The 25,167-nt window shown below is 50.8% G+C and overlaps 1 protein-coding gene across 2 annotated transcripts in view; it reads right to left on the reverse strand.

Moving 5' to 3' along the window:
* SHANK3 (SH3 and multiple ankyrin repeat domains 3) overlaps positions 1 to 25,167 on the reverse strand; it is a 342,763-nt gene that overhangs the window by 261,911 nt on the left and 55,685 nt on the right. For both annotated transcript variants that reach the window (XM_086475378.1, XM_086475373.1), the window contains exons 5-8: positions 12,167 to 12,318; positions 11,700 to 11,867; positions 10,509 to 10,625; positions 9,106 to 9,183 (exon numbers count right to left, since the gene is read on the reverse strand). In XM_086475378.1, coding sequence (XP_086331504.1) covers positions 9,106 to 9,183; positions 10,509 to 10,625; positions 11,700 to 11,867; positions 12,167 to 12,318 — 515 coding nt within the window. The remainder of the gene's footprint in view (positions 1 to 9,105; positions 9,184 to 10,508; positions 10,626 to 11,699; positions 11,868 to 12,166; positions 12,319 to 25,167) is intronic.

Raw genomic sequence — 25,167 nt, forward strand, 5'->3', positions numbered from 1 at the left:
GAGACACCAAGCACTTGCCTGGCCACAGCCCTGGGCAGCCTGAGATGACGGGCGCTGCTGCCCACAGGGCTGGCGCTGGACACCTCGGCGGCCCCTCCCCACCTCCCCTGTTCTGCAGCTTTATGTTGCTGCACATTTCACGTGTGAAACGATCATAGCTACCTTATCCCCCGTGAGCCAGGGAAGGAATCAAGCTGATACTGAAATACACATCCTGCTCTGCAATGTGTTCGAGAGGTGAACCGCAGCCCTGCCCAGAGGGCGACCTCGGCTCCCCACGGGACATGCTGCTGCCCGTCCCCGTGCCACTGCCCTCCACCAGCCAGCACATACCCTGCCCTGCAGCCGACCGTCACCAACCCCAAGCACCTCCTTGGCTCCGCAGGCAGGCCATCCCTCTACACGTACCCCTTGATTCCAGTGAAGGTTTCCCCATGTCAAGGCAAAGGTTTGTCTGAAGTGCTCACAGTCAAGTTGAAGGCTGACCAAAACCTCTGCCACATGCTTGAGTTTCACGGCCAAGGTCAGTCGTGCCAGTTACAGCACAAGGGACCGAGCGCACCACAGCCAGAGCAGCTCTACACTGACAAAGCTGTACTAATCATAACAAGAAACTTTGTTTACTTACGGCATGGTCACCTACCAAAAAAAAAAACCCAAACCCCACAAAAAAAGCAAACCCAAAAACCACCAAAAAAAACCCCCACCCACCACAAAAACCTGTTTTGAAGAATTTAGCCTGGGAGGGTGGAGGGGAATCACAAAAAAGCAGCAATCAAAAGGACAGACAACTTTTTGACACAAAAGCAGCAGCTCCAACTGTTAAATTTCAGTTGAATTAGAAGAAATTTGAAGCAGCTACTTGCGTACTATTTTTATATTCTGCATATGATAATCCTGCATATGTTTAAATGGAAAGTTCAACCATGAGTATCATGAGGACAAAGAAATCTGTGCAAAACTGACATTTACTGATCATTAAGAAACTTGTCTGCACTTCTAAAACCTACATCAGACATGTTTGGGATGAGCTGACACAACCGATCCCTCAGCTCCACTGGCACACGAGTTCAACAGCAAAGAAACCACAATCCGTGTTTAGTTTCAGCTTGGTACCAGAGTCACCTGCTCACGTTCATAAGCAAAACTTTAGACCAATATGAAAGAAGATCATGAGTTGCTTTTTTTCAAATAAATAACACTGAATTAGAATTTCGTGATAATTAAAACCTCAAGCCCTGAGTTCACATTTTGACAGGTCCTCACAGCCATCTTTATTGGCTGGAAAAGCTACATTTGCAACAGGCTCACACACTTATAATAATTTTCCAGCATGTACCTTGGGTAAGTAAATCATTCAAAGCAGCGTGGAAATCAAATAGAGACCGATGCTTACACCATACAACCAAGATGCATTTTACAGGTAATTTTTCTTACATGATTTTGGTACTCTAAGCAGCACTGGGGCCTCGGATGGATCGGCCCTGAAGGCCACAGTCTGGACATCAGAAATGTTGCTGAGGAGACAAGGGAAAAGCCACCTTTGACTTTGGACAACCAATGCAACTTGTGGAAAACACAGATGAGAAGTCGCCACCCAGAAAAGGCACGTCAAAGGTGCTGTGGTACAGCACCTTCCACTACTGCTGGGAAAGGAGGACTGGAAGTGCACATGCAGAAGGAAAGAGGACTTACCAGTGATCATGCACCCATGTAAACACAGACCTGAACTAGAAAGACCCCAATACCCCATTCGTTTCCCTTTGAACCTCCACAGGATCTCAAGCTCATCGCCATCACCCCTCTCCTTCCAAGACTGAACGCAAAAGGTACAGCACATCCCTTGTCATCTCAGATCCTCTCCACCTCAGAGGAAGAAGTCGGTGCCTCAGTGGGCTCTGGGAAAGGCAGGTGCACAACAAGCCAGCACGTGGACAAGGCTGCTTGAGAAACTGCAGCTCCTCACCCAGCCTGCACGTACACGTAGGCTGTGAGCGACACTGAGGCAGCTGCACCCTTGCTGCAGAGGGGTCCTGAGGTCCTTCCTGCATGCACCAGCTGCAGACTGCTCCACCAGCACCACCTCGGTCCTAAGACGCTGCAGTAAACAGCACCCAGGGAAAGCAGGGGCCAAGCTCCAGGCGTCCACACCAGAAATACCAAGGCTGGAGATATTCAGCAAGTGATTCTGAAGTCACTTGGGCACTGGACACACTCCTCTGATTAGGGCTGAAGCCTTCACTACAGCTAATTACATCAAGGTCTGTCATAGGGCCATTGTGGTTGACCCACAGACCTTCCAGGAACATACAGGGGCAGCATAAGGAACCTCCAAAATTTCCAGACAAGAAAGATCCATCTTGACATTGCGAACACAAAGTTCAGACTCCATGTTAAGAGATGTGAGGTTTGGGAAAGAGACTGGGAAGTCAGCATTGTAAACAAGACAAAACTTGGGTGCTTCTTAGAAGAAAACTGCTGCCATCTCTAACAGGTCACCGAAAAATACAGTGCAAGGCAGGTGACGACCCCTGAGCAAGGACTCGGACTTTTCCTACTTTTTACACAGGGGTAAAGGCAACTGTTTATTAAACGAAAGGTGAAAGAACAACCCAGAGGTTCAAAGTGCAGGGTTGCCAGCATGTGACACCTGGTTTAATCCCACAGCGTACTGGGCTCCTGAGAAAGAAAACACTTAAGTGAGTCCTTAAGACATCTGAAATGCAGGGAGGAAAAGGAAGGCAAGACCTGATGCACAAGCAGAGACCAGCCAAGCGACAGGAAACCAAAGGACTTAACCCAGCTGAGGCAGGGCCCTGCCCCCCGCTCGCACCGACCACATAGAGCAGCTGGGACTGACAGGGAAACAGATGCAGAAACAAATGGTTTGGTGCAGCTACTGAAGGGTAGCAGTCTGGGATTCTCCTGCTGTTGACAGGGAGATCTCAGTGTGGAGGAGAGCAGGTTCCTGCGGTGGCAGCACATCTCCAGCCCACACCACAAGGCAGACTGCTGAGAGACAGGAGTGGCACAGATGGCCCAACCTCTTTGGTACGGAGGTAGGAAACCCAGCAGTTATCTCAGAGTGCACAGGGAACTGAGAGAGGTGGACCCTTCCGTGTCTCATCTCTGTCTATATAGAAATTAGGACATTTCAGTATGGATGGGTGGACAGCTAGGTGGGGAAAAATCTGGTTGGATGGTTAGGCTCAGAGAGTGGTTGTTGATGGGTCATTCTCCATCCAATGGCCAGTGACAGGTGGCGCATCACAGAGGTCAGGTTTGCAGATAACACCAAGCTGAGGGGACGGTCAATAACCCCCAAGAGAGGGCCGCCATCCAGAGGGACCTCGACAGGCTGGAGGAATAGGCCAGCAGGACCCCTATGAAATTAAAAAAGGACAAACGCAAAGTCCTGTGTCCGGGAAAGAAACAGTTTTGGCAATGACACAGACTGGGGAGCAGTTCAGCAGAAAAGGCCCTGGAGGTCTTGGTAGATAGCAAGCTGGATTAGAGCCATGAGGACAGTGACTTCTGCAAGAGAAGACGGTATCTCCTTCCCTCTTGCACTCTTGTTGAGGAAGATCCCATCAAACCATTTCTCATCAGATGGATGTCGAATCCCCGTGTGACACAGGAAGGCTGTTTCACATGGTTTGTCTACAACACCAGGTGTGGATCATCATTCTGATGAAGTTCAGCTTGCAAAGGTAGATGATTTCATTTCCAAGTCAAATCATGCGATTTGCATGCTCAGAGAGGGACAGTCATTCACAGAATTTGAAAGGTCTTCTCATTTGCAATCACTCTGTCAACCTGACACGAAGGAAAGGGAAAAGAGAAACCCAAAATGCTGCAGTCAAACATCAACTGGCACTCAATACTGTTGTAAAAACCACAAGAAACTGTAGACAGGCTGACCTGGATGACTTTGAGCTGTTGGGGGCCCCACGCAAGAAGACTGAAATGGTGAGGCTGGGTAACCTTATCACAATATCAAAAAGCACCTCTTGAATAACAAGACTTAGAGACAGGTCTTCACCCTCCTAAGAGACAAAACACCTGCCTAACGGCGCCATCCTGAATTTAAACTTGCGAATGCAGGATTTCAGCTCCCTGGGATCCAGCACAAGTCACTAGTGGGAGGGAGGATACCACTGGCTGACTCAGACACCATTCACGGTGTTTGCACAACTGCCTACCCACGTGCCTGTCCACACGTCCCAGTCCTCCACTGGGTACCCTCCTGTTGTTTCGATAGCACAGTGGGTTCACCACATCAACAGCAGCAACTGCTGGTTTTCACAGCCCCGGCCTGAGTGCCTGTCCTTCCCATCGCAGGCTCCCGACCCACAGCATGCTCCAGTGGCCCACACCCCCAGTCCAGGCAGTGAGCAGCTCAAGGCACACAGGAGGTTTGAGAGACAACTTGTGCTTTGGCAGCACTTCGTTTCTGATCAGTGATACTGCTAAAGCAGCTGGAAGGAGAAAGAAAAACACAACAAACCAAAAAACCCCCAAATTTCCTTTCATCCAGTGCACTGTGAGTATGCAATATGCTACCTGAAAAATGATGTCTCCAGCCTTCTGTGAGAAGAATGTATTTGGCTGAGACAGGGGAGCTTTGGGAAGGATGGCACCTGCACAGGGGACTCTCTTAGACAACTGATGGGTGAAGAGCCAGCTAAGAGCAATTGAAGACAGGGGTAGGTACAAACCTGGCTCAGGAAAACGGAGATGCAGGTTGCCAGAAGCTGGGGAGACACTCTGGGAAAACGCTCACCCTAGAGCCGCGCTGCTCTCGCAGTCGCCCCCGAAGCCTGCTGCCAGGCACGGAGGTGCAGCTGCTCCCGACGCTCCTGCCCCACCGCATGGCCCGGCGCTGGCTCCACCAGCAGGGTCAGACCCCTCTGCAGCAGGAGCAGAGGTGACGTGCCACCCCAGGCAACGGGCATGCTGATTAGCCTTAGGGAAGATAACCAAGCAGATTACAACTTCTAAACCCTCTAAATTACTCACTGCTATCTCGAGTCATCTCAGGCCACTGACACCAAGCTCTCTGATTACACAGCAATTGAATTAACAGGAGGTGTGTGCAGTAAACGGACTGAATAGCCCTGTGTGGGGCAGCAGAGGTGTTCACGTGAGCTCCCAGCAGCCCCAGAACAGCGGGCGCTCTCTCATACAGGCTCCGCTCTCCCCCCGCCGCTGACCCTCCGTCGTAGAAAAGCAGCACCCCGTTACCATGCCACGTGAAGACGACACGTGAGAAATCGCCGAGCTTTGCAGTGGACGGTGACTTAATGACATGCTGAAGCCTCGAGCAAGCAATCCAAGCAGGGAGTCGGAGGGTTTCTCTTTGCAAGCTGGGAGCTGAAGGGAGCACATCACACTGAAATCAAATCCTGGTTTGGCTTTGCCAATAGAGAAACTGATTGGATTACCAACCACAGTTTTCATTCTCCGGAACAGAAACTTCCAATTAGTCGCACTACTTCAAAAAGGAAGAAACAAACACTGGTTTTCTCTCATTAAAACCCACGAGCACTTGGCAGGGCACAAGCAAAATCAGAGCAGGAGCCATTTGCCTCCCTCCACCACCTGCTACACCACCCCACGTCCTGCAAATGCCCAAAGCAAAAAGATTGCCCTTTCTCCATCTCTTGATTCCAAAAGTTCAGCCCATCTCCAAAAAGGAGGCAGCAGTTCCCTGTGAGAAGCTGTTCCCTGAAAATAAATATTTTTACATTAAATTGGAGAGCAGTCAGATGGGACTATCCTCAATCCCCAGAGCAAAGCTCCCTGGCGAGCAGCAGTCTCAGCACAGCAGACTGCGCCACACCAGACCCTTCCACACCCACCTCCCGAGGCAGGAGACAACACGGAGCAGACAGAGGCAGGTCGGAGCTAAGGTGGGCTCATGGAGAACAGGGCTGCCCGCCAAGGGCCGAGCTCAGGCACCCTTCAGCATTCACTCTGGTTCGCAAGGTCACATCAGTCACTCAGAGCAAAGCTGCGGCGATGCTCACGCTCGTGCACACGAGCCCCCACGCTGGTTCGGGCTGGGGCGGTGTTAATGCTCTTCACAGTAGCTGGGATGGGGCTACATTTTGGATTTGTGCTGGAAACTGTGTCGGTAACACAGGGATGTTGAGGTCACTGGTGAGCGGAGCTTGCCTTTTCTGCTCCTCACCCTGCCCTGCCAGCGGAGCCTTGGGGGGCACAAGGAGTTGGGAGGGGGCACAAGGAGTTGGGAGGGGGCACAAGGAGTTGGGAGGGGGCACAAGGAGTTGGGAGGGGGCACAAGGAGTTGGGAGGGGGCACAGCCAGGACAGCGGACCCCAACTGACCAGAGGGACATCCCAGATCGCAGGACGTCATGCTCAGCATATAAAGCTGGGGAAGAAGGAGGGATGTTTGGAGTGATGGTGTCGGTCTTCCCAAGTCACTGTCACGCGTGATGAAGCCCTGCTGTCCTGGGGATGGCTGCACACCCGCCTGCCTTGGGAAGCAGGAAATAAATTCATGATTTTGCTTTGCTTGCATGTCCAGCCTTTGCTTTACCTGTTACACTGTCTTTATCTCAACCTACCAGATTTCTCACTTTTACCCTTCTGATTCTCCCCCATATCCCATGGGGGGCAGACAACTGTCCCTTAACAGGCGAATTAACTGCACGGCGTGAATCTCAAGTTCCTACATGTGACAAAATACCAGACAGCCATAAAGGTGCCAAATTTGACCTTCGAGGCCCTTTTTCCTCTCAGCATCCAAACCACACATAGCACAGCTTGTAAAGAACACTGTCTCAGTGTTAATAAAGAAATTACTTTTAAGCAAGACTGTAAGCTACATATTCATTTCCTGAAACCACATAAGCATTTTCCATTCCTCACTCCGTACGCACACGTGATTCATAACCGATGATCCCCGCACAGCTGCCTGATGCCTATATACAGTCATGGTACGGATGCACGCGAGTTCTGCCTACTCTTTTTAGGACAGTATGCTTAATTTGCATGAAGCTATACTTAAAATGTGAATGAAATATCCTCCTGCAGAACAGAGCACGACGGCAGCAGCTTGCGGCAGGGACTTCAGGGAGAACCACAGCCCCCGCAGCTGCCAGTGAGCGGTGGGGTCAGGACAGAGGGCGCTTTGGCTCTCCGGTGTACTCGCAGCACGCGCTGCACGGGGATTCGGTGCCTTTTCAGTAAAGTCAGTGCCTGGAGACACACGAGGGTCACTAGACATATCCACTTCTGCACGGGAGGCCACGCCGGTGCAGCACATGCAGAGCATCTGCCCGGCAGCCCCTGCCCGCCTCCCCAGCGCCTGCTGCAGCTCCAAGGGCGGCCGCAGTCGCACACAAGAGCGACTGTGTCTGTCACAAGGTGTCCTAGGTTACAGTGTAAAATGTGCCAAAAGGAAAAAAAAGTATTCTATTACCATCTTCAGGAGCTGTTGAGACCAGGTGGGGCGGTGCTCCCTGCCTCCCCCCTCTGGACTATCTCCTGTTACTGGGCACAACAATGCCTTATCGCCTGACCCATCGATAACTCGCTCCTGGACTATCCCCTGTTCATGGCCCATCAAGGAACTGCCTCACGACTCCCCATCCCAGTGTGAGATGCTCCGCCCGGGGGCAAGGAGCCAAGCAGTCCATGCCAAATAAAAACGGAGATCTCCAACACCCTAGCAGCCTTCTTCCACGGGATTCCCAGAGGAGCTTTTTCCCCCCACTGGAGTTCCAGAGGACAAGAGCTACCTACCTACCACCGGACCTTCGGAGGAAGACCAGACTCTTTCACCTGATCGCTGCTTCCACAGAACTACACCCATCACTTCAGGAGGACTGCAGCCAGCATCTTATCGGACTGCTACTGCCACCCTAACAGGGTGTCAGGTTGTATTTCTGACTCTGTCAGTGTAAACCAGTGGGTTGTTTGTTTTTCCCTGCCTTGTGCTATACATATATATATATATATATATATATTAGTAAAGAACTGTTATTCCTATTCCTCATATCTTTGCCTGAAGGCCTGTTAATTTCAAAATTATAATAATTTGGAGGGAAGGGGGTTGCACTTTCCATTTCAAGGGAGGCTCCTGCCTTCCTCCACAGACACCTGTCTTTCAAACCAAGACACGAGGCTCCTCTCTCACAGGGGCCACGCACAGTGTTCACAGGGACTGTACGATGTCATCGTGGTCACACCTGAGGCTCTGGCCTAACACCACTACAAACAGCATTGAAGGAGAAGCAAGAAAAAGCATTTCTCAAGGGCTAAAAATTCACAAGCTCACCTGCAGCCGCCCGAGCTGGCACAGCAGTGAGACGCTGACAGACACTGGATGCTCTCAAGGGACACCTGAAGATTAGCGTTAGCTGCACACCGAGTCACATTTCTGAAAGGTCCTCAGGCAGATGACTGTGCTCCAGTAAGAGCACAGACAAAATGGCTATTCTGAGTTCAAAAACATTAAAAAAGAAGGGCAAAGCAGACCTTGGATGAGAAGAGCCCTCCTGCATCACAAACCACAGCCTGCAGGCAGTAACCTCCCACGACTCGCAGACTTACAGAAGGAGTCACAGTGCAAAATGACCGAGTTTCCCTTTTCCACCTGTGTTCCCCAGTGTATTTACCTGAAACCCATTCCAGAGTTTCACTCCTCTTGAGCCTAGAGGTCTTCTAACTTCCAGTTTAAGTTTATTAACAGCAAGTTTAGGTGCACTCATTTCTGTGGCAACGCTGCCCTTTATTTCTAAGGATCCTGCTCCTTCTCTAACATTCACTGCGACATTTCTACAGGCAGCAACAACTTCTCTTTTCCATCTCCATTACATGTGCCCAGACAAGCCAAGCTCTTTCAGTCTCCCACCATAAGATACCACCTTCACAGCCCCTTCCATGTGTACCACGTGTTCTCTCTCCTCCCTCCTGCTCCAGCAGTTAAGCCAGTGCCAGAACAGACACCCTGAATCCCTGGTTTGTTCCAGTGAGCTTTACCCCACGCATGCCCATGACACGTTGCAGAGGCCGCCATCATCGGGGCCATGAGGGGCTCTGCAGGAGGAACGGGGCCCGGCGCTCACTGCCTCACCTGGAACGCCGTCTGGCTGTTGTAGTTGCGGATCTCTTTGCTCGCACCGCGGAACAGCAGAACCCGAGCACAGCTCTCCTGCGAAAGCAAGCGGGGGGAAAGGGAAAGAGCCCGGTTAGCGCTGCAGACTGGTGACGATGAAGCAGCAAACCACATGGTCTCACTGTGCTCAGGAAGCCTCCTTTGGAAGAGCAAGGAAGGGTGCTCAGCCCCTGCGAATGGGGGTGGTCACCCCCAACTCCAGGCTGACCAAGTCCACCTGCCTCTGTGAGGCTCTGGGGCACCGGCACCACAGCCATGCCCAAACGTCAGCCCGAGAGCACAGCTACGGGCACAGGGGCCACCACACGTTCCCAGGTTTTGCTATTTCCTAAAGCCTTTTATTGCTTTTGTTTTGAATGCTCTGTGCATCTGAATTACGTTAATTCAACGTGTTTATGAGCCCCTATACACTTTAACGCTGTTCTGCCCACCCGCCCCAGTGGGCCAGCACCGGGGTACAAGAGTCCTCAATGTGCAGAAGGCACCTACCACCTAACAAGCCACAAATCAGCCTCCACATACCACTGTCTGTGGCAAAACACAAGGGTGTTCAGATTTTAAAGCATGGACACCTCAGAAACTGAAAATTCCCTCTACAATCAAAACCCACATAATACAGTGCATAAAGGTCCCTAGGAAGGAACAAAGCCTACAGGAGAAAGCCTTAGATACTGACCTCCACATCTCAGACAGAGAACAGTGGGTGAGTAAGATCAGAGAGGGCTCTTCCACCACCCTTAATTTCTCCTGAACTGAGGTTAGTGACCACACAGGAAATAAAACAGAAATGGTGCCCAGGCAGTCATCATCACAGTTCAGAGATTAGGAGTAAGAATTTGGGGCCATTTGTGAGAAGGGCAGGACCCCAGTCCCCACGCCTTCCCCAGTGCAGGGTGAAAGCCACAGGACACACACAACCAGCTGTGCCTGGGGCAGGTGCCCACCTCAAATTAAATGTGAGCATCTGGGCTAAATTAGCACTCTCCACCCAGGCAAACTGCTCCCTCCCAACCAGTAACAGGGCTTGCTGTGAAGTAGGAACAGGAACCAGTGGAAAAGTTACAGGACATGTTAGGCAGTAAATCAGCAAAACCTTCTTGAGAATGGGAACAGATTAAGCCATGGACTCTTCTCTGGCCACCTGCCTCTTAGGAAATCCAAAATCAGGCTGGTGCTACAAACAGAAGCAGCCTTATCCCAGGACAGAGCATGGACACAATTCAGAAGAACCTTTCAGGGTCTGGGAACAGTAAGAGCAATGAGAAGGTGCTCCAGCCCAATGTCATGCTCTCTCTATCTCAGGTGGGCTGGTGCCTCATCCACCCTTCCTTGTTCTCATGCCCCAAACCACACAGACGTACCTGGTTATAGAGAGCACAAATATGAAGAGCGGTGTTTCCTGAGGCATTCTGTGCAGTCATATCAGCTCCATAGAAGAGAAGATGCTCCAGGTGCTGAACGTGGCCATAGCGACATGCCTGCTCAAAATGCAAAACATAAAAAAGAAACAGAAAAAGAAAATCAGGAAGATGATAAATCCAGTAACATTATCCGCTGGTTTCATCCATGCTAGAGAAGTTGAATCAGGCTGGACCTGTAACCTGGACAGTCCCTTAACACGCACACAGACACATTGCTGCTCCTTACAGCAATACACACCCGAATACTTATCGGACAAATTACCTCTAGATCAAAGCAAATTTTGGATCAGCATCACACTGGTGCCAGGACCTCCTCCAGCCTGTTTGCTATCTCAGTATAAAAAAGCCCTGAAGCACAAGCAGGCAAAGAGGAGGACAACGGCCCCACATCTCTAGTTAACCGGTGTGGTATTTTCCTCCACGTTTGGTCCACCCTGTGCTCAGCAGGGCCCAAAGATCTGCCAAGGCAATGCAGGATGGAGACAGGAAGGAGGACAGTCGCACTCAGTAAATCGAGACCACAAACACACATCTCTCCTTTCTGCATTCCCATCCTCAGCTGTGCTGGTACTCATCCACCTCACAGGGGGCTGACAGCTGGGTGCTGCGGGAGGCTGTGGGCCCACAGACAACCTGCCCCCCCAATGGCCCAGAACAAGGGGACTCTAAGCAGAGCCAGTGCATCTTCCCTTCTCCCAGAGCTCTCGGTCTTGAAGCACAAAGCCGGCTCAGGTCCCTTAACCCCTAGCCCATGTCTTCCCTGTACCAAATCCACTCGTCAGTGTGGAGAGCAGGGATGGCTACAACTGTGGTTTGGAACCAGGATGCCTCAGGCATTGGACCGAGATCCCAAAGCACTATCCCATGAGCCAGTCATAATCTGGCGAGGATTCCAGACACTGCTGACTGAGGCCAGAAGAAAACAGCCTGAGCATTGGCCTGGGACGGGAGCCAGAGCTGAAATGCCACGTTCGAGTCCTCCCCACAGGAGCCTGGCCCCCTGTGCCAGCCACCCCGCCGAGCAGCGCCTCCACTGCCTGCGGCACCCAAGGGGGCGTGACAACCCCCTCCATCGGCAGCAGGACGGTGGTCATCCCAGCCGGATCCCATCCCACCATCCGTCCGTCCCACCTGATGGATCTCCTGCCAGCCATTCTCGTCCACGCAGCCGAGCCGGGCATAGTCGTGCAGCAGGAGCTCGCAGCAGTAGGGATCCCCCCCCACCATGGCACTGTGGTACAGAGGTGTCAGCCCCCGGCTGTCCTTGTAGTCTGGGGAGGCACCCAGGTCCAGCAGCGTCTGCAAGAGAAGTACCTGCCTTGCTCTGCGGCTTCAGGCAGCCTCGCAGTAGGAAATTCTGCCCCGCAGAGGGTCCGGGGATGCTCCAGCCATGTCAGCAGGCAGGGCTCACCCCACCTTCCCCCCACGGCTCACGTCATCAGTGCCACGCTTTTGTAACGGCAGCAACACGAGAGACGTGCTGGCCCAGGGAGGGCACCGCCCTGCCGGCAGCCTGGACGGGCCAGAATGAGGAGCCGAGGCTGGGGCGCAGGGCAGAGGGGAGGGAGAGCCCCCCGTGGCAGCTCCCCCCAACTCACCAGCAGCGCCGCGTGGTTGCGGCACCGGACGGCCTTGTGCAGAGCGGTCATTCCCTCCCGCGTCCGGAAATCCAGGTGCGCTCCCCCGTTGCGCAGTGCCTTGATCATCTCGGCGCTGAGCTCCAGCTGAGCAGCCGCGGTCAGGGGACACTCTGCAGAGCCCCAGGAGAGAGACGGGTGAGAACCGTGGGGGCACCCACCCCCTCGACGGGCACTGCAGCACCACCAACCTCTTGCTCGGGCACGTCTCCTGCCTGGGTTCCAGCAATGCAGGGTGCTCCCCTCTCCCCGCTCCCCTCGAGGCTGCTGCACCAAACTCCACGTCTGCTCCCAGCCCCACCCAGACACCGGTAGTTTTCCCAAGCACCGTGCGTGCACGGCCTGAGCAGGTTAGAGGCTGCCCATCGGCTTCTTTTGGGGGAGGACAAGAGCCCTGCAGAGGACAGCAGGGAGGAAAGCGCTGGCAGAATGTCAGAAATGCCATTGCTGGCTCTTACGCTGCCAGAAAGCAGAGTAAGGTCTGGGCACACCATTTATATAAAGGGGGAAGAAGGGGGTGAAAATCGGTATCCTCGTTTGGTTCCTGCCTGCAGCAAGGCACGGAGACAGGGCTGTGGTTTTGGGGGGAGAGGCACAGCTATGCACCCCAGCACTACCCCCAGCATCCCCAGAGCTGTCCCGAGCTCCTCCACCCATGGCTGTCCCACAGCTGGTCCTCACCGCCTCACGTCACCAGCAGCAAGCTCCAAACGCCAAAGGCCCCTGCCTCCACGTGCCCGCCCCCTCGCCTCCAAGGAGCCTGGCTCGTCGCACAGCAGAGCCTGCACAAACTCACCTCGTTCAGTCCCAGCACCGACCAGGATCAGTCCCAACCCCCAGGACTGCCCAGCGCGTAGGACTTGCCCCACTCGGGGATCTGCTGTTAGCAGGCGACAGGAGAACTTCAACAGCCCTCCATCACAGAGTGCAGCCCTGCCAGCCCCCAGCCACCCTCTGCTTTCGCCTTGCGGGCCAGAGTAGGAGCCCCAACGCCCACCTGGTGCTCTGTCAGCGTGTGCAGCTCCGAGATGCACAAAGGCACCTCTGTGCCGGCCAGGCAAAGCCTCGTCCGACGGGATCTGCCCCACCTGCCCGCAAGGACCGCATTTCAGCGTCCGGCTGTCGGCCCAACTCTACCTGACAGGGCTGCAAACCAGGGGCACGGCTTGCCGGCCCGCACCTGCCCCCGGTGCCCACTGCAGCCCGTGCACGGACGGGCACGGAGGGCCTCTCCTTGGGCAGGGGCCACGGTACTGACACAGGGTGGGGGTTTCTGTCCTACCCTGGTGGCGTTGGGAGACCTGAGCTGCAGAAGGACCACGCTCGCCTATCCACGGGCTGATTTGGTAGCGCAGAGAAGGGACAAAAACGTCCTTTGATACAAAGTGACCAACATCTCCTTAAGAGACAGAATGTTTTTCTGAATATTTTGATTGTAATTAAACGGATTCGTTTTCTTCAGAGTGCAATATTAGAAAAAAAAAGTACGCCTTCTTTCTCAAACAAATCCCCAGGTCTTTCCATCCAAATCCCCCAGACCACAAACAGAGCAGTGTGGACACCAGCTAAATAAGACGCCATCAGCTAGAAATACAGTTGGGTACCTTTTAGAAAGGCATCTAATTTGCACATAAATTAAAATTTCTCGATTTAGTAGAAATAACTATTTAAATGAGAATAATAAAATGGTTTGAGATACAAATAAAAAAGAATGCGGATATTAATTTTAGAGCATTGCTATTAGGCAAATTCTTAAACAAGCTAGGTAGAGGTCAGACAAGCTTCTGTGGCTTTGCTAAAACTCTCTGGATTTTGTGCCACAAGACACCAAAATAAAAAAAAGATTATTGAAGACTGTGGTCAAGAGGATTAAAAATGGGTTCACCAATAAGAGGAATCACCAGTAAATGAGAATGTCTCTTCTAAGGACCTGTCCTCGGCTCAAAACTGTCAATCATTTTTAACAACAATCTGGATGAAAATAGAAAGTAAGCTCTAAGAAATTTCACGCACACATGATGCGGTTATATATGGCAAAGTCAATGGTACAATGAATAAAATGGCTTTGTGGATTCATTGCCCAATGGCAAACTCCAGCAGAGGACAGGCGCCGTGCTTCACAGCTAGGAAACCAGGGATCCGTTTTACGCCCGAAGGCAATTGCCATTGTACCAACGTACGTATTACACGGGAATGTAACAGTGGCCACACGGCCAGAACGTCACCTGAGTGAAAGCAATGGAAGTATTTCCTTAGCTCGGCAATAGCTGCGAAGGTAAGGGTTTGGTGGAGGGTTACTGGGACAGTCCACACCCTTCCCACACCAGGTGCAGCCCCCGGCAGGAGCAGTGCCAGGCGCAGCACCAGAAATAGTGGAGACGCCACGCTTGTCACCGCTAACAGACGGATGCGCTGCTGAGGTGGTGCCGGGGGAGGTCCTCGGAAGACCTCGGGAGACATCACGGTGGTTTCCGCACTTCAGAAGAGCCAGGCGGCTGCGGTGGAAGCACAGCGTGCTCTGCCACCGAGACAGGATGGGGACAGGGGTCCTCATTCATACACCCACCACACACCAAGGGAGATGAAGAGCAGGTGACCGTGGGTGAGCTCCTGGGGCAGGAGAGCCTTCCTCCTCCTCCTCACCACCACCACCAAAACCACCTGCTGTGCCGCTCCCCACTCTCACACCCCAGCTCTTTAGCTAGGGCCACCTCCAGCCAAAGGCAGAGGGAAGCTAGAGAGCAGAGTCTAGTGAAGTTATGGTCTTCTAAACGCCATCACTTATCTTCTGTGCCAAATACCATTGCTTTAATGTCTGTTGTTATCGCTGATTTACAGTTGCTGCTCTTTCATCATAATTTCTAAAACATCTCTTCCTTACTTATGGTTATTTTTAATTATTTTGAGAGCACATATTTGGTCCTTGCAGCATGATAAAGCTCAGTCTGCTACAAACTTCAGGTTATGTGTATGAACACAACTATCCTCATCAGGCATCTACTGCCATTTCCACATGCAGTTAAATCACCAGTCTTTTTTCAACAGCCCAGTTTAAATGAGACAAACTTTTCCAAGAGACAAGACACAGAAAACAAGGCTTCAAATCTTCCTTTAGTCTCAGTTATTAATATGCCAAATTCAACTGAAAAAATCTATCACGTTATCTTGAACCCTGAAGACTGAGAAAAGCCCAAAGAGGACATTCGAGATGCACTGAATGAACTGCAGCTAGCAATTTGTTCACTAAACCTAATCTAATCACTACCTAATCTAGGATTTTAGTGATTACACTCTATTAATTCTGGAAATGTGTGTACCTAAATATATGCTTAAAGTGATTAACTAATAAGTGCACGAGATGTGTTGCAGCAAACAAGAACTGGCAAGACAATGGGTTGCACAGCGTAAGAAACTGGTTACTGGAGGTAAGAAGGAGCTGCCAGTTGGACTCCACCTGGGGGCTGTCCGGCAGCCAAGCTCCACAGCGTGGGTTTGACGCCTGTGCTTCCTCCGACACCCACCAACCGCTCCGGCGGGAAGAGCTTGCACGGCAAAGCAGCACCCACCCGCGCATGGCGGCTGCTGCGGTGCACCCGGTCCCTGGCGGGTGAGACTAAATTCTGCAGCCAACATCTGCAACAGCAAATCGGGGCAGCAGCTGAGAGCTGTCCTTGGGAGCACCACCAGTGCTGAGAGGGACAGGAGCCTGGGGAAGGAGCAGTGACACGGTTCGGGTCTACAAAGCTGCTGGTGAGACTGTTCCTTTAATCAGTGGGTTGAAGGGAAGCAGAGGTGGGGATTGGAGCAGCTTCTCGGAGGGTTCCCTTGTGCAAAGGGCACCACTGTGATCCAGCAGCCTGACTGGCAAGAGCAGAACAGGACCGGGCACCGCACCGGGAGCGCTCTGCTCTGGCAGCTGCAGCACCCCGCAGGTCGGTTCCAGGAGAGCTCGTAGAAGCTTATTTCTGCTCCTTCAAGGAGTGCTTGCTCTACATTTTTGTCTTGTAACTATGTTTTCTCTTTGTGCTGCTACAAAAAGCTCGGGACGAAAAGCATCCGTAACGTTTTAATTGCAGACAAGGTATTCTGGCAATCCTCAGGCTGTGCCCTTCTATGAAAGCAACGAGCTCAAACAAGGCTGCGCTGGGGAACAAAACATCTGAGCTCCCGTACCAAGAACTGGCCAAGACCCCCTGCTCCTGCCAACCGCAGCGGTCTCGGCTCTGGATCAGATGTTATCCACACACCTCCCAGAAGCCGGCAGCAAAGAGGCGACCTGAGAGGACAGCCACCGTGTTGCACCACGCGGGTGCTCCTCTACAGCCTCGCAGAAGGAACAAACCGCGGAGGCTCCCCACATTCAGGGGTGTCACAAGAACTGGAATTCCTGTTCTCACCCCCTGCGGCCAGGGAGGGCGAGACACCTCAGAGAGTGCTCCAACACAAGCAGGAGCAACCTCTCCCCTCTGATACCAGAATTTCAAAAAAGAAAAAAAAAAAAAAAGAAAAAATAATATCTGTTACTCCAGGACTGAACTTATCATTTAGGAAAAGGGAGGATCTCTGTTCAAGTTGAGATGACAACAGGCTTGATATGCAAGTTTTCATGGGAGAGGAGGGTCACTGTCACACAGTGTTCCTGCACAGGCCTACAGTACACAACCACAGAAAACACCTGCCTGTGACAAATCCACCCAGGAGCAGAACCTCGTGGTAGTTTCTCAGCTGTAGGTGGAAACGTTACATGATGACATTTCATCTCCAATGCCAGTTGAATGCAAACATCCCACTTTTCATTAATCCCTAGTGTACATTTGATTCAAAGAGATGCCACCAGTTTGCTTAAAAAAACGGTTCAGGGCAGCTACACGAACAGATTCTAAACTGAGAAGGACGGTAACTTTACAAACTACAAGCCACCGGAGTTTCATCCAGTGTTTCCCCCATCTAACTACTGGCTGAACCGGCACTTCCAGCTGTAACTTCCAGCTACTGAAATCGAAAGCAACAGGACGTATGAGTGCGAGTTACTCAGGTTGTTAATCAAGTAATTGTGCGTGTGTACCCTGAATGCAGGACACCACAGCTAGCGGACTGCCTGGGCACGGCGCAGCCAAAGCAGGAGAGGAGCGAGCTCCCCATGCCTCGGGGGGGTCCTAACAGTGAGCAGAAGGTTGAGACAGCGCTGCCATGCCCAGCAAATATTTCTCCCCAGTTACTTACTCCTTCTGCTATTTGTCCTCACATTGTATTGGGGCTGCAGTCCGCATTGCTGCACAGTCAAGAGCGCTTCTTTGAACGCAATTATTTCCTCTCACTCTCCCGCTGTTCCCCAGTTGCCACCCTATGGTAAATACTGAGGATTGCCTTTCTCTTTTCTACATGCTAAACTATCACTCAGGCTTGGGTCTAATTTTAGAATAATGGTACCTTCTCAAGCATTTTTTTTTTACACCCTCAAAATGTACCTACAGGAAGCAACTGTGAGATTTTTCTTTTAATCTCTTTCAAAGATAGTTAATCTTTCCTAGACTATCTTCCCAGCGATCCTGCAGCACTGAAACGTGAACGATGGCAAGTCAGGCTGCAGCGGTTTAAGACGTGGCTCTTCTCTGCCCTCTCACCCCAGCAGAGTCGGGGAAGGGGAACACATGCTGTGCTTCAGCTGCCTCACTGCAGCTTAAAACCACTCCCGAAAGCAGCTTAAATGAAGACAACAGGCTTGGTGCTGAAGAGGCTGGGACAACATCGTATCTTCCTGTGGCTCTGCTGCGAGGATGGCACCACGAAGCACAGAGTATTTCACGGTGCAGCCAGCGCTATTTGAAGTCCATTAACTGGATTTAACGCTGCAGAAGAACATTCCTCCACGGAGGGAAGCCGAGCTCGCCCTGGGGAGCTCCCCACACCCACCACCTGCACACAAGGGAACCGCTCTGGTCAGGAGGATTCAGCCCAGGACCAGCGTGTGACACCACACCACAGGATTCGGCCCAGGCCCAGCGTGCGACACCACACCACACAGACAAGGCGTGAGGGGATGCTGGCGTGGCTAGGCTGCAAACCCCCGTGTCCCCAGCAAACCTGGCACTGACGACAGAAATGCAAACAGGCTGGGCTAACGGCAGAAGAAGGGAAGAGTTTCCCTCCCAACAGGGACAACTTGGATGACAAGTCCTGGAGCGTGGATGCTGTCTGTCCTGGGAAGAGGAAGAACAGCACACGTTGGAAAGAGAAGCCGAGAGTAAGCACAGGTATTTTGTTGGCCCAGATGAACTGGGTAAAACGCGCATCATCCATCTCATCTACAACACAGATATACGCCCTTCTGAACCGCTAGAATTTAAACCTGGGGCAGGGTTATATGACTTCTTTCCTTTAAAAGCAATAGTTTATGAGCAAGGGGAGACTTCTGCTTTCTGGAACACCTAGCAGGCTGCAGATAAGGCTATTAAATCTCCCCGTGTTGAATAGGACCATGGATAATGACTCACAAATAATTTCTGCAGGGATATTTTTTTCCCCAGGTCAGGAGAGGTAGAAGAAAAGGTTACAGAAACTGGGAAGAACATGAATCACTTTTATTAGGGATCTATACTGCAAAGTCTTTGAGACACCAATACTGCATTTGCTGCCTCAAAAACCAGCAGCGCAGTTATAAACCGCCTTTGGACGAGGATGAAGGGAAGGCTTGTGTTGCACAGGAGTGGATGAAGAAGAAAGATTTACCTGCTGAAGGGCTGAATTTCTAAAACCTCAAGGGCTTGTGTTCCCCCCCTCTGCTTTTGTACGAGGAAGGAGAATAAATGGTGTTTGTAATTATCCAAGCTGCTGAAGCCCTGGCCACACAGAAAGGAGCGTTTGGTGTCAGGGCCTATTTGCAATAGCCCTGGTAGACTCATCCCTGGAGACACAGCGGATAAAAGAGCCTCACTAATAGCAATGCTGCTCTGCCTAAAAGGAGAGTAGATTTACTACAGCGATTTTGCAAAGGATGGCTGAGAAGTTAAGAATAGCACTTGTGCACTGCAGCTTTTTCTATCTTTGCTGAATGCCAAGCACTGGAAATACCATCATTTATTTATTCTTTCTCTTGAAATCTTAGTTGGACATCTGCCCACGGTCCCATCAATTTGCTGACAAATCTGAAAGCTCTGGGTTAAAAATTCAGTACAGAAGTATTCCCACCCAAGGAAAAGACTAAAGTTTTCAAGGCCTCTGAGAGAGAGGAGGCTTGACGTGGCAGCAAAGTGGCCTTTTCTCTCCCCATGCGCAGTACCGTGCAGGTCCTTAAAGGAGATACAGAGCAGCAGGCAAGAAAACTGGAAGACCTTTTGGAAAGAGAGTGTTTCCTCCCTGTGTTGTATCCTCTTTTAGTTTCAGGTTTTACCAGATTCCCACACCTGAGAGTCCTGGTTGATGGGCCAGGTGGGCATCTCCTGGCAAAGACGGAGAGGAGCACTGCTCCAGAAGGACTCGGGACGAGGACGTTCAATAAGTCCCCAAGATGCTGAAGAAGGCCAAAGCCAAAACACAAAACCACAAGATCTAAAAGATTTGGGGTTCCTGGAGGTGGTGCAATGAGGGATGGCTCCTGAATAGAGAACATTTATGGAAGCCTGTGACAGGTGTCTTCAGAAAGTGGCACACCAGACGAGGATTTATTACTGGTAACTGACTACGCTTTGGCTGTTATGCTCAAATATTGCTACGGGCTGAAGGGATGGGGCAAAGGCACTGCTAGTTCAGTATTTACCATTGGCCACAGCATCATCTGACCTGGCATTCAGAGAGGCAGAAAACCTCCTTGCCCCAAAGGCTTTGGGGGCAAACAGCCTCCCTGCGCTTTGCCAAACCGCCCCGGTTCATGAGCTCTTACGCCTCTGCCTGCCAGGCAGCATGGTCTGCACCTTCGTCCCAAACCATCTCCTGGCACGCCTCTGCTGAATTCGGTGGGAAAAAGGTGGTTTCTACGATAGCTGGCTGGCCAGGATGCAGGGATGTCAAGCAGTGATTCTTACCTCATTGCATGGCACCTGTCTAGCCTCCCACTGGCTCTCAGGGCTGGCCCCTGCACGCAGGGAGTGCTCAGCAGCCTGGTCCACAACATCTCCCCACTTCCCAGAGAAGGAAAAAACCACATTCATAGCATTATTCCTCATCTCAGAGACCACCACCCCATGGGGCTTTGCCACGGGAAGCTTGGCCACATCTGCCGCCTTCCCTGGCCAGCTGGAGGGAATGTGGGGCCCCGGCGGTAATTCCCAGGCACCAGTAGAGTCACAGATGGGTTTGGATGCAAAAACCATATCAGAGGCTTCTGCACCTCAACAGGAAGGCTTCCCCACAGCCCGCAAGTAAGCTCAACATAATGAAAGAGGCAGCTCCTACAAACCCAGGCAGGTTCTTTCCACAACTGTAGGCACAGAAGCCAGGTCTTGAACTAGCTCAGCCTTGGCATAATCCAAGTCCAAATCACCAAGGCTCTTCCCCATTCTGTAAGAGGACATCGAGTATTAAATTATTGCTCTCCTTTCTCTCTACACCCTTTCTCTGCTTCCACAGGGACTGGGCAAGGAGATGGTGTCCTACAACAAGACTTTGCTGGCTTCATCCTCAGCAACTCCCTCCATTCCCAGGTTTCCTATGTCTGTCAAGTCTCGGTGTCTTTCCCAGGCGGGGGAAGCCAACAGCCTCCTTCTTTGACTAACCTCAGGGACTGCATACGCTCATTTTTGCAGACCTCCTGTGTTGCAGACTGAGACTTGGTTAAGCCCATTGAATATAAAACTACAAGACAAAATATTCCTCCGCCCATCACCCCGGCTTACCTAACATAAAGAGAGCAGGAAGGACACAGAAGAACTACATTCTAATTTGCCATTCACCAAAATAAAGCGTTATAAACATACGTATGTTCATTTTCTCCCAGGACAAGATGGTACAAAAAAGGATCAAAACTGACACACGTCAATCATACTGCTTGACATACTCCCATAAAGGGCAGTATGAAAACTCGTAGTGAAAAACAAACAACCGGAGAAAAATAATTCGCTTTCTCTCTGCCCACTACCCTACAGTTCGGATAAACATGCATTGCGCTGTTAACAACGCCAAAAAAGCATTGAGAGGGAACAGGGAGAGGCTCCAGCTAAAGGAGCCAGCCACACAAACACTTGCACACCGTGTGCGGCTGTGGGGTTTCCAACAGAGCGCACCGCTGCTGCCGTCTTGTAATGATCAGCATCACAAAACAGGCGTTACTGATAATACTAAGACCTTTATCAGGAGGCAGAGAGGCAAGTGTCCTTTCTAATCTTGGTTTTCCTCATGGGTTTGCACACAGAACTCTAACCTAAGGCTCCATCCGTATGTGCTGCCACAGTACAGATGTTTCTTTAAAAAAGAAAAAAAGAAAAGAAAAAAGGCTAAACTACAGAAAAATAGCCCAAAGATATTTATTTTGATAAAAGAGCTGTTTGTTAAGCCTATTCCAAACCAACTTTAAGATATTCATATTAAAATAACTGTCTACACAGCTTTGTGCAGCTTTTAAAATTCATGCCATAAATCACATCAGTGCACTTTTACACGGGAACACTCTGAAGGCTTGTTAAAACATCCTCTTCCAGCCGCGACTGTGCTGGTTGAAGGGGTTGCTCCCCAGCCTCCTTCCACTGTTTGTCACTTGGAGGGCCCTCCATCCGGGCGTGCCAGCTCAGCTCTTCACAGGAGCCCCGCCCAACATTTTTCAGTAAAAATGAGCCACTTTTTTTTCCCCAAAACTGGGGTTAATTGCATAATTAGGCACTTGAGATAACTAATTTATCTCCTTGCTGAGGAACAGCAGGGAGGCAGGCTGGAACCAGAAGTCCATGATAAACTCCAGGAACCTTTCCTTGATGGGAGCTGCTGTGTGCCTTCATCGCCTGAGCTCCGCCTCATCAGAAAGGCAGCACAGCCACCCCCAATGCCTCCAAGTTCCACGTCTCGGCTGTGCATCCAGAGGAGCCCTACAAGTGACCGAGAATGTTGGCTTTGGGGAACACCAGCCCATTCCAGAGGGTTCTCAGGGAACCGCACTTCACCAAGAAGTGAGAAATGATCTTGGCTGAGAAACAGGTAGAGCAATTAGGAAGCCGTTAAAGTAAGAACACAAGCAAAATGATTCCAAAGAGGGAGGCGCAGCACAAATGCACCCCGCCAGAAGTAATTAAACCCCTTTGACAAAGACTGTGAGAAATTTTTTTTTTTTTTCCCTCTTAGCTCATTGCAAACTGCTGGGAGGCTGGCTAACAAGAAAAAGGATGTGTACTGCTTTCACTGGTAATAAGAACTGTGATAAAACTGTCCGTACGGAAATCTACAGACAATTACACCGTTTTAGAATATTAAGGATGCTGCTTGTTCCAAGAACGAGCGAGTACCGAGTGGGCCGGGAGGAGCAGAGAAAGAGTTTACATTAAAATACCATCATCTATCATACGGCCACTGATTGTTCAGAACAGGACTTTGAATGCATGTGGATTAGCATCTGAAGTAGTGTTAAAAGATCCTTCACTAGATTTTGTCACAGACCACTAACTAAAAAAAAAAAAAAAAGCATTAACTTCGAAGTCTTTATCTCCAAGTTGTATAAATTAACATTTGCACTATCAGAGCAACTTCAGCCTGAAGGAAAATGCTGGGTGTCCCACCCAACAAGCAATAAAACATCTCTAATTCTCTAAAAAGGAGAAAACTGATCACTTTTCTATAGATACTGTCTCACTGCAACATAAGGGAATGCTACTTTGGATCTCAGTGTAATGAATGCAAATCTGCTGAATACTTGACTGCTATCTGGTCAGTGAGGGATGACCTGGAAAGAGGAAAGTCCCAACTAGCCAGGTGAATATTTGACGCTTCCTAAGGGAATCAACCAAGGGAAATTAGATCAGGTGAACAATTATAGGAAGTGCGGGAGTTTTCAAGTAGAAAAGCAAAAGGCGACCAGGAGGTCCTCAAGAACAATTCCTGTGCGTCCCAGAAGCACAACTCCTTGTATCAAAGAGGAGAACCACTGCCACGTGCCCCTGCCAGGTCAGCAGTGACATGACGGTGGCAGTTACAACAGGACATGACAAAACAGATAGTGGTCAATCTGAACTGAAAATCAGAAAATAAAGAATAATAACAAGAACAAAGGACATAGGAGTAAAGGAACCCCCATTTGGCCTGGCAAAGGACTATCAGAGAGAGGTTTTGCTGCTGCTGTTTAAATTTCGTAATAGTGTGGTGACTTCCCTGTCCCTGTGCAAGCCAGTCAGTCACTAGGCAGACAGTGTATAATCACTAATAAATACACACAGCAAAGTGGCCAGTCCTTTAGTTTTTACTTTGCTGCTGTGGAAATAGCTTGTTTTCTTTTCCATTACCAAACAAGGAGTTTTGGCATGAGCTACCTTAGACTGGATAAATTGTTTACATTTAGTGAATGTTGTGTATCATCCTCCTCATCTTCTCCCTGAAGATCTTCCTGGTCCAAAAAAAAGTTAAACTTTAACACAATTTGAAATATTCGGACATTCAAAACCAGCAGAACAGCAGTGTCAGGCCAATGTTCAGAAAGGGGCAAGTAAAACGATCCATGAAGGTACAAGTCAGAAAAATAACACTGACCTTGGGAAAACGCTGGGAAAACTGATCGGGAATTTAATTGACACAGCATTAAAGAATACCTGTATTATTAACATTGCCCAACCAAGCTTTACAGTAAATAGGTTTTCCTACTCAAATGTAATTCCTTCCCTTGATAAATTACAAGTCTGACTGATGCAGATAGCTGTACTGATGCAAGACTCACGCTCGGCTGGGTCCTATATGACATTAAAAATGAGTGTGTAAAATGTCAGTCAGGCATGCTCCAAAGGAACAAAGCTCCAGCCGAAGAGCAGCAGTCAGAGCAGTCACTGGGGAACGCGGCCAACCACACGGTGCTGAAGAGGCTCTTCAGAGTGTTGGACTCGACCCTTTCCTAGATCCTCGTCAACTGTCCCAAAGCAAATGCAAATCTCTGACTGGGTTTGTAGATGCCGCAAGGCTTGGAAGAGTGCGAGGAGCAATCAGGGCTGGGCCAGCCCCGGCCCAGGAACAGCAGACATGGAAATGCCACAGGACGCTTTGGGGAGGAGACACGTCGGGGAGGAGATGCGCTGCCCTGGGCAGCTGCAGCAGCCGCAGCCTGCGGTCACGGCTCTGCGAAAGGCTCCTGCTGGGGGGGCCAAGCCGGACCTCCCCAGCTGCACGGCTACGGTCAGCGGCCCGGGGGGAGCAGCGCGCTCCCACCGCCCATCATCCAGCCCAGGCTGCGCGGGAAGCCAACGGGAAGGAAAACAACCTCCCCAAAGCAAAGCCCCCCAGCAAGGAACTGCCATGGGGTTCCACTGCGTTCAGCTGACATGGGCCAAGCAACTCCAGGTTAAGGCGGGGGTGGGACACAAGGCAGGAGGAGGAATGGGAAGGGAACCACCCCCAGCCCCTCTGTCTAGCAGGATGTAACATGGGGTCCCGTCCCAAAGACGTGTCGTCACCCCCCGTCCTCCCAAACGCAGCCCCAGGAGGCCGGAGAGTGGGGACCTGCGGGAAGAGCTGCCCCTGCCTGCAATGCGCAGCGCAGGCAGGCAGGCTGTGCCGTACTCGCCTTCTTAGAAACCTCTTAAAAATGGAGTAGCAACATACGAGCCACGAAAATGACAGGAAAATTGGAGAAAATACTTTCAGATGAAAGACTGGAGGAGTCTGGCCTCTCTTTAATTAAGGAAAGGAAGACTGAATGTTGACTTGATTACCACATACAAATACCTTCATGTGAAGACATACCAGGTACTAAAGTGCTCTTTACTCTAGAAGATAAAGTATAATGACAGCTGGAAACTGAAGCACACAAATTTAAATGAGATACGAATTTTAAACAGTGAGGG

Source organism: Leptosomus discolor, chromosome 1 (genome assembly GCF_034619465.1).
Source record: "Leptosomus discolor isolate bLepDis1 chromosome 1, bLepDis1.hap2, whole genome shotgun sequence".
Taxonomy (NCBI): domain Eukaryota; kingdom Metazoa; phylum Chordata; class Aves; order Leptosomiformes; family Leptosomidae; genus Leptosomus; species Leptosomus discolor.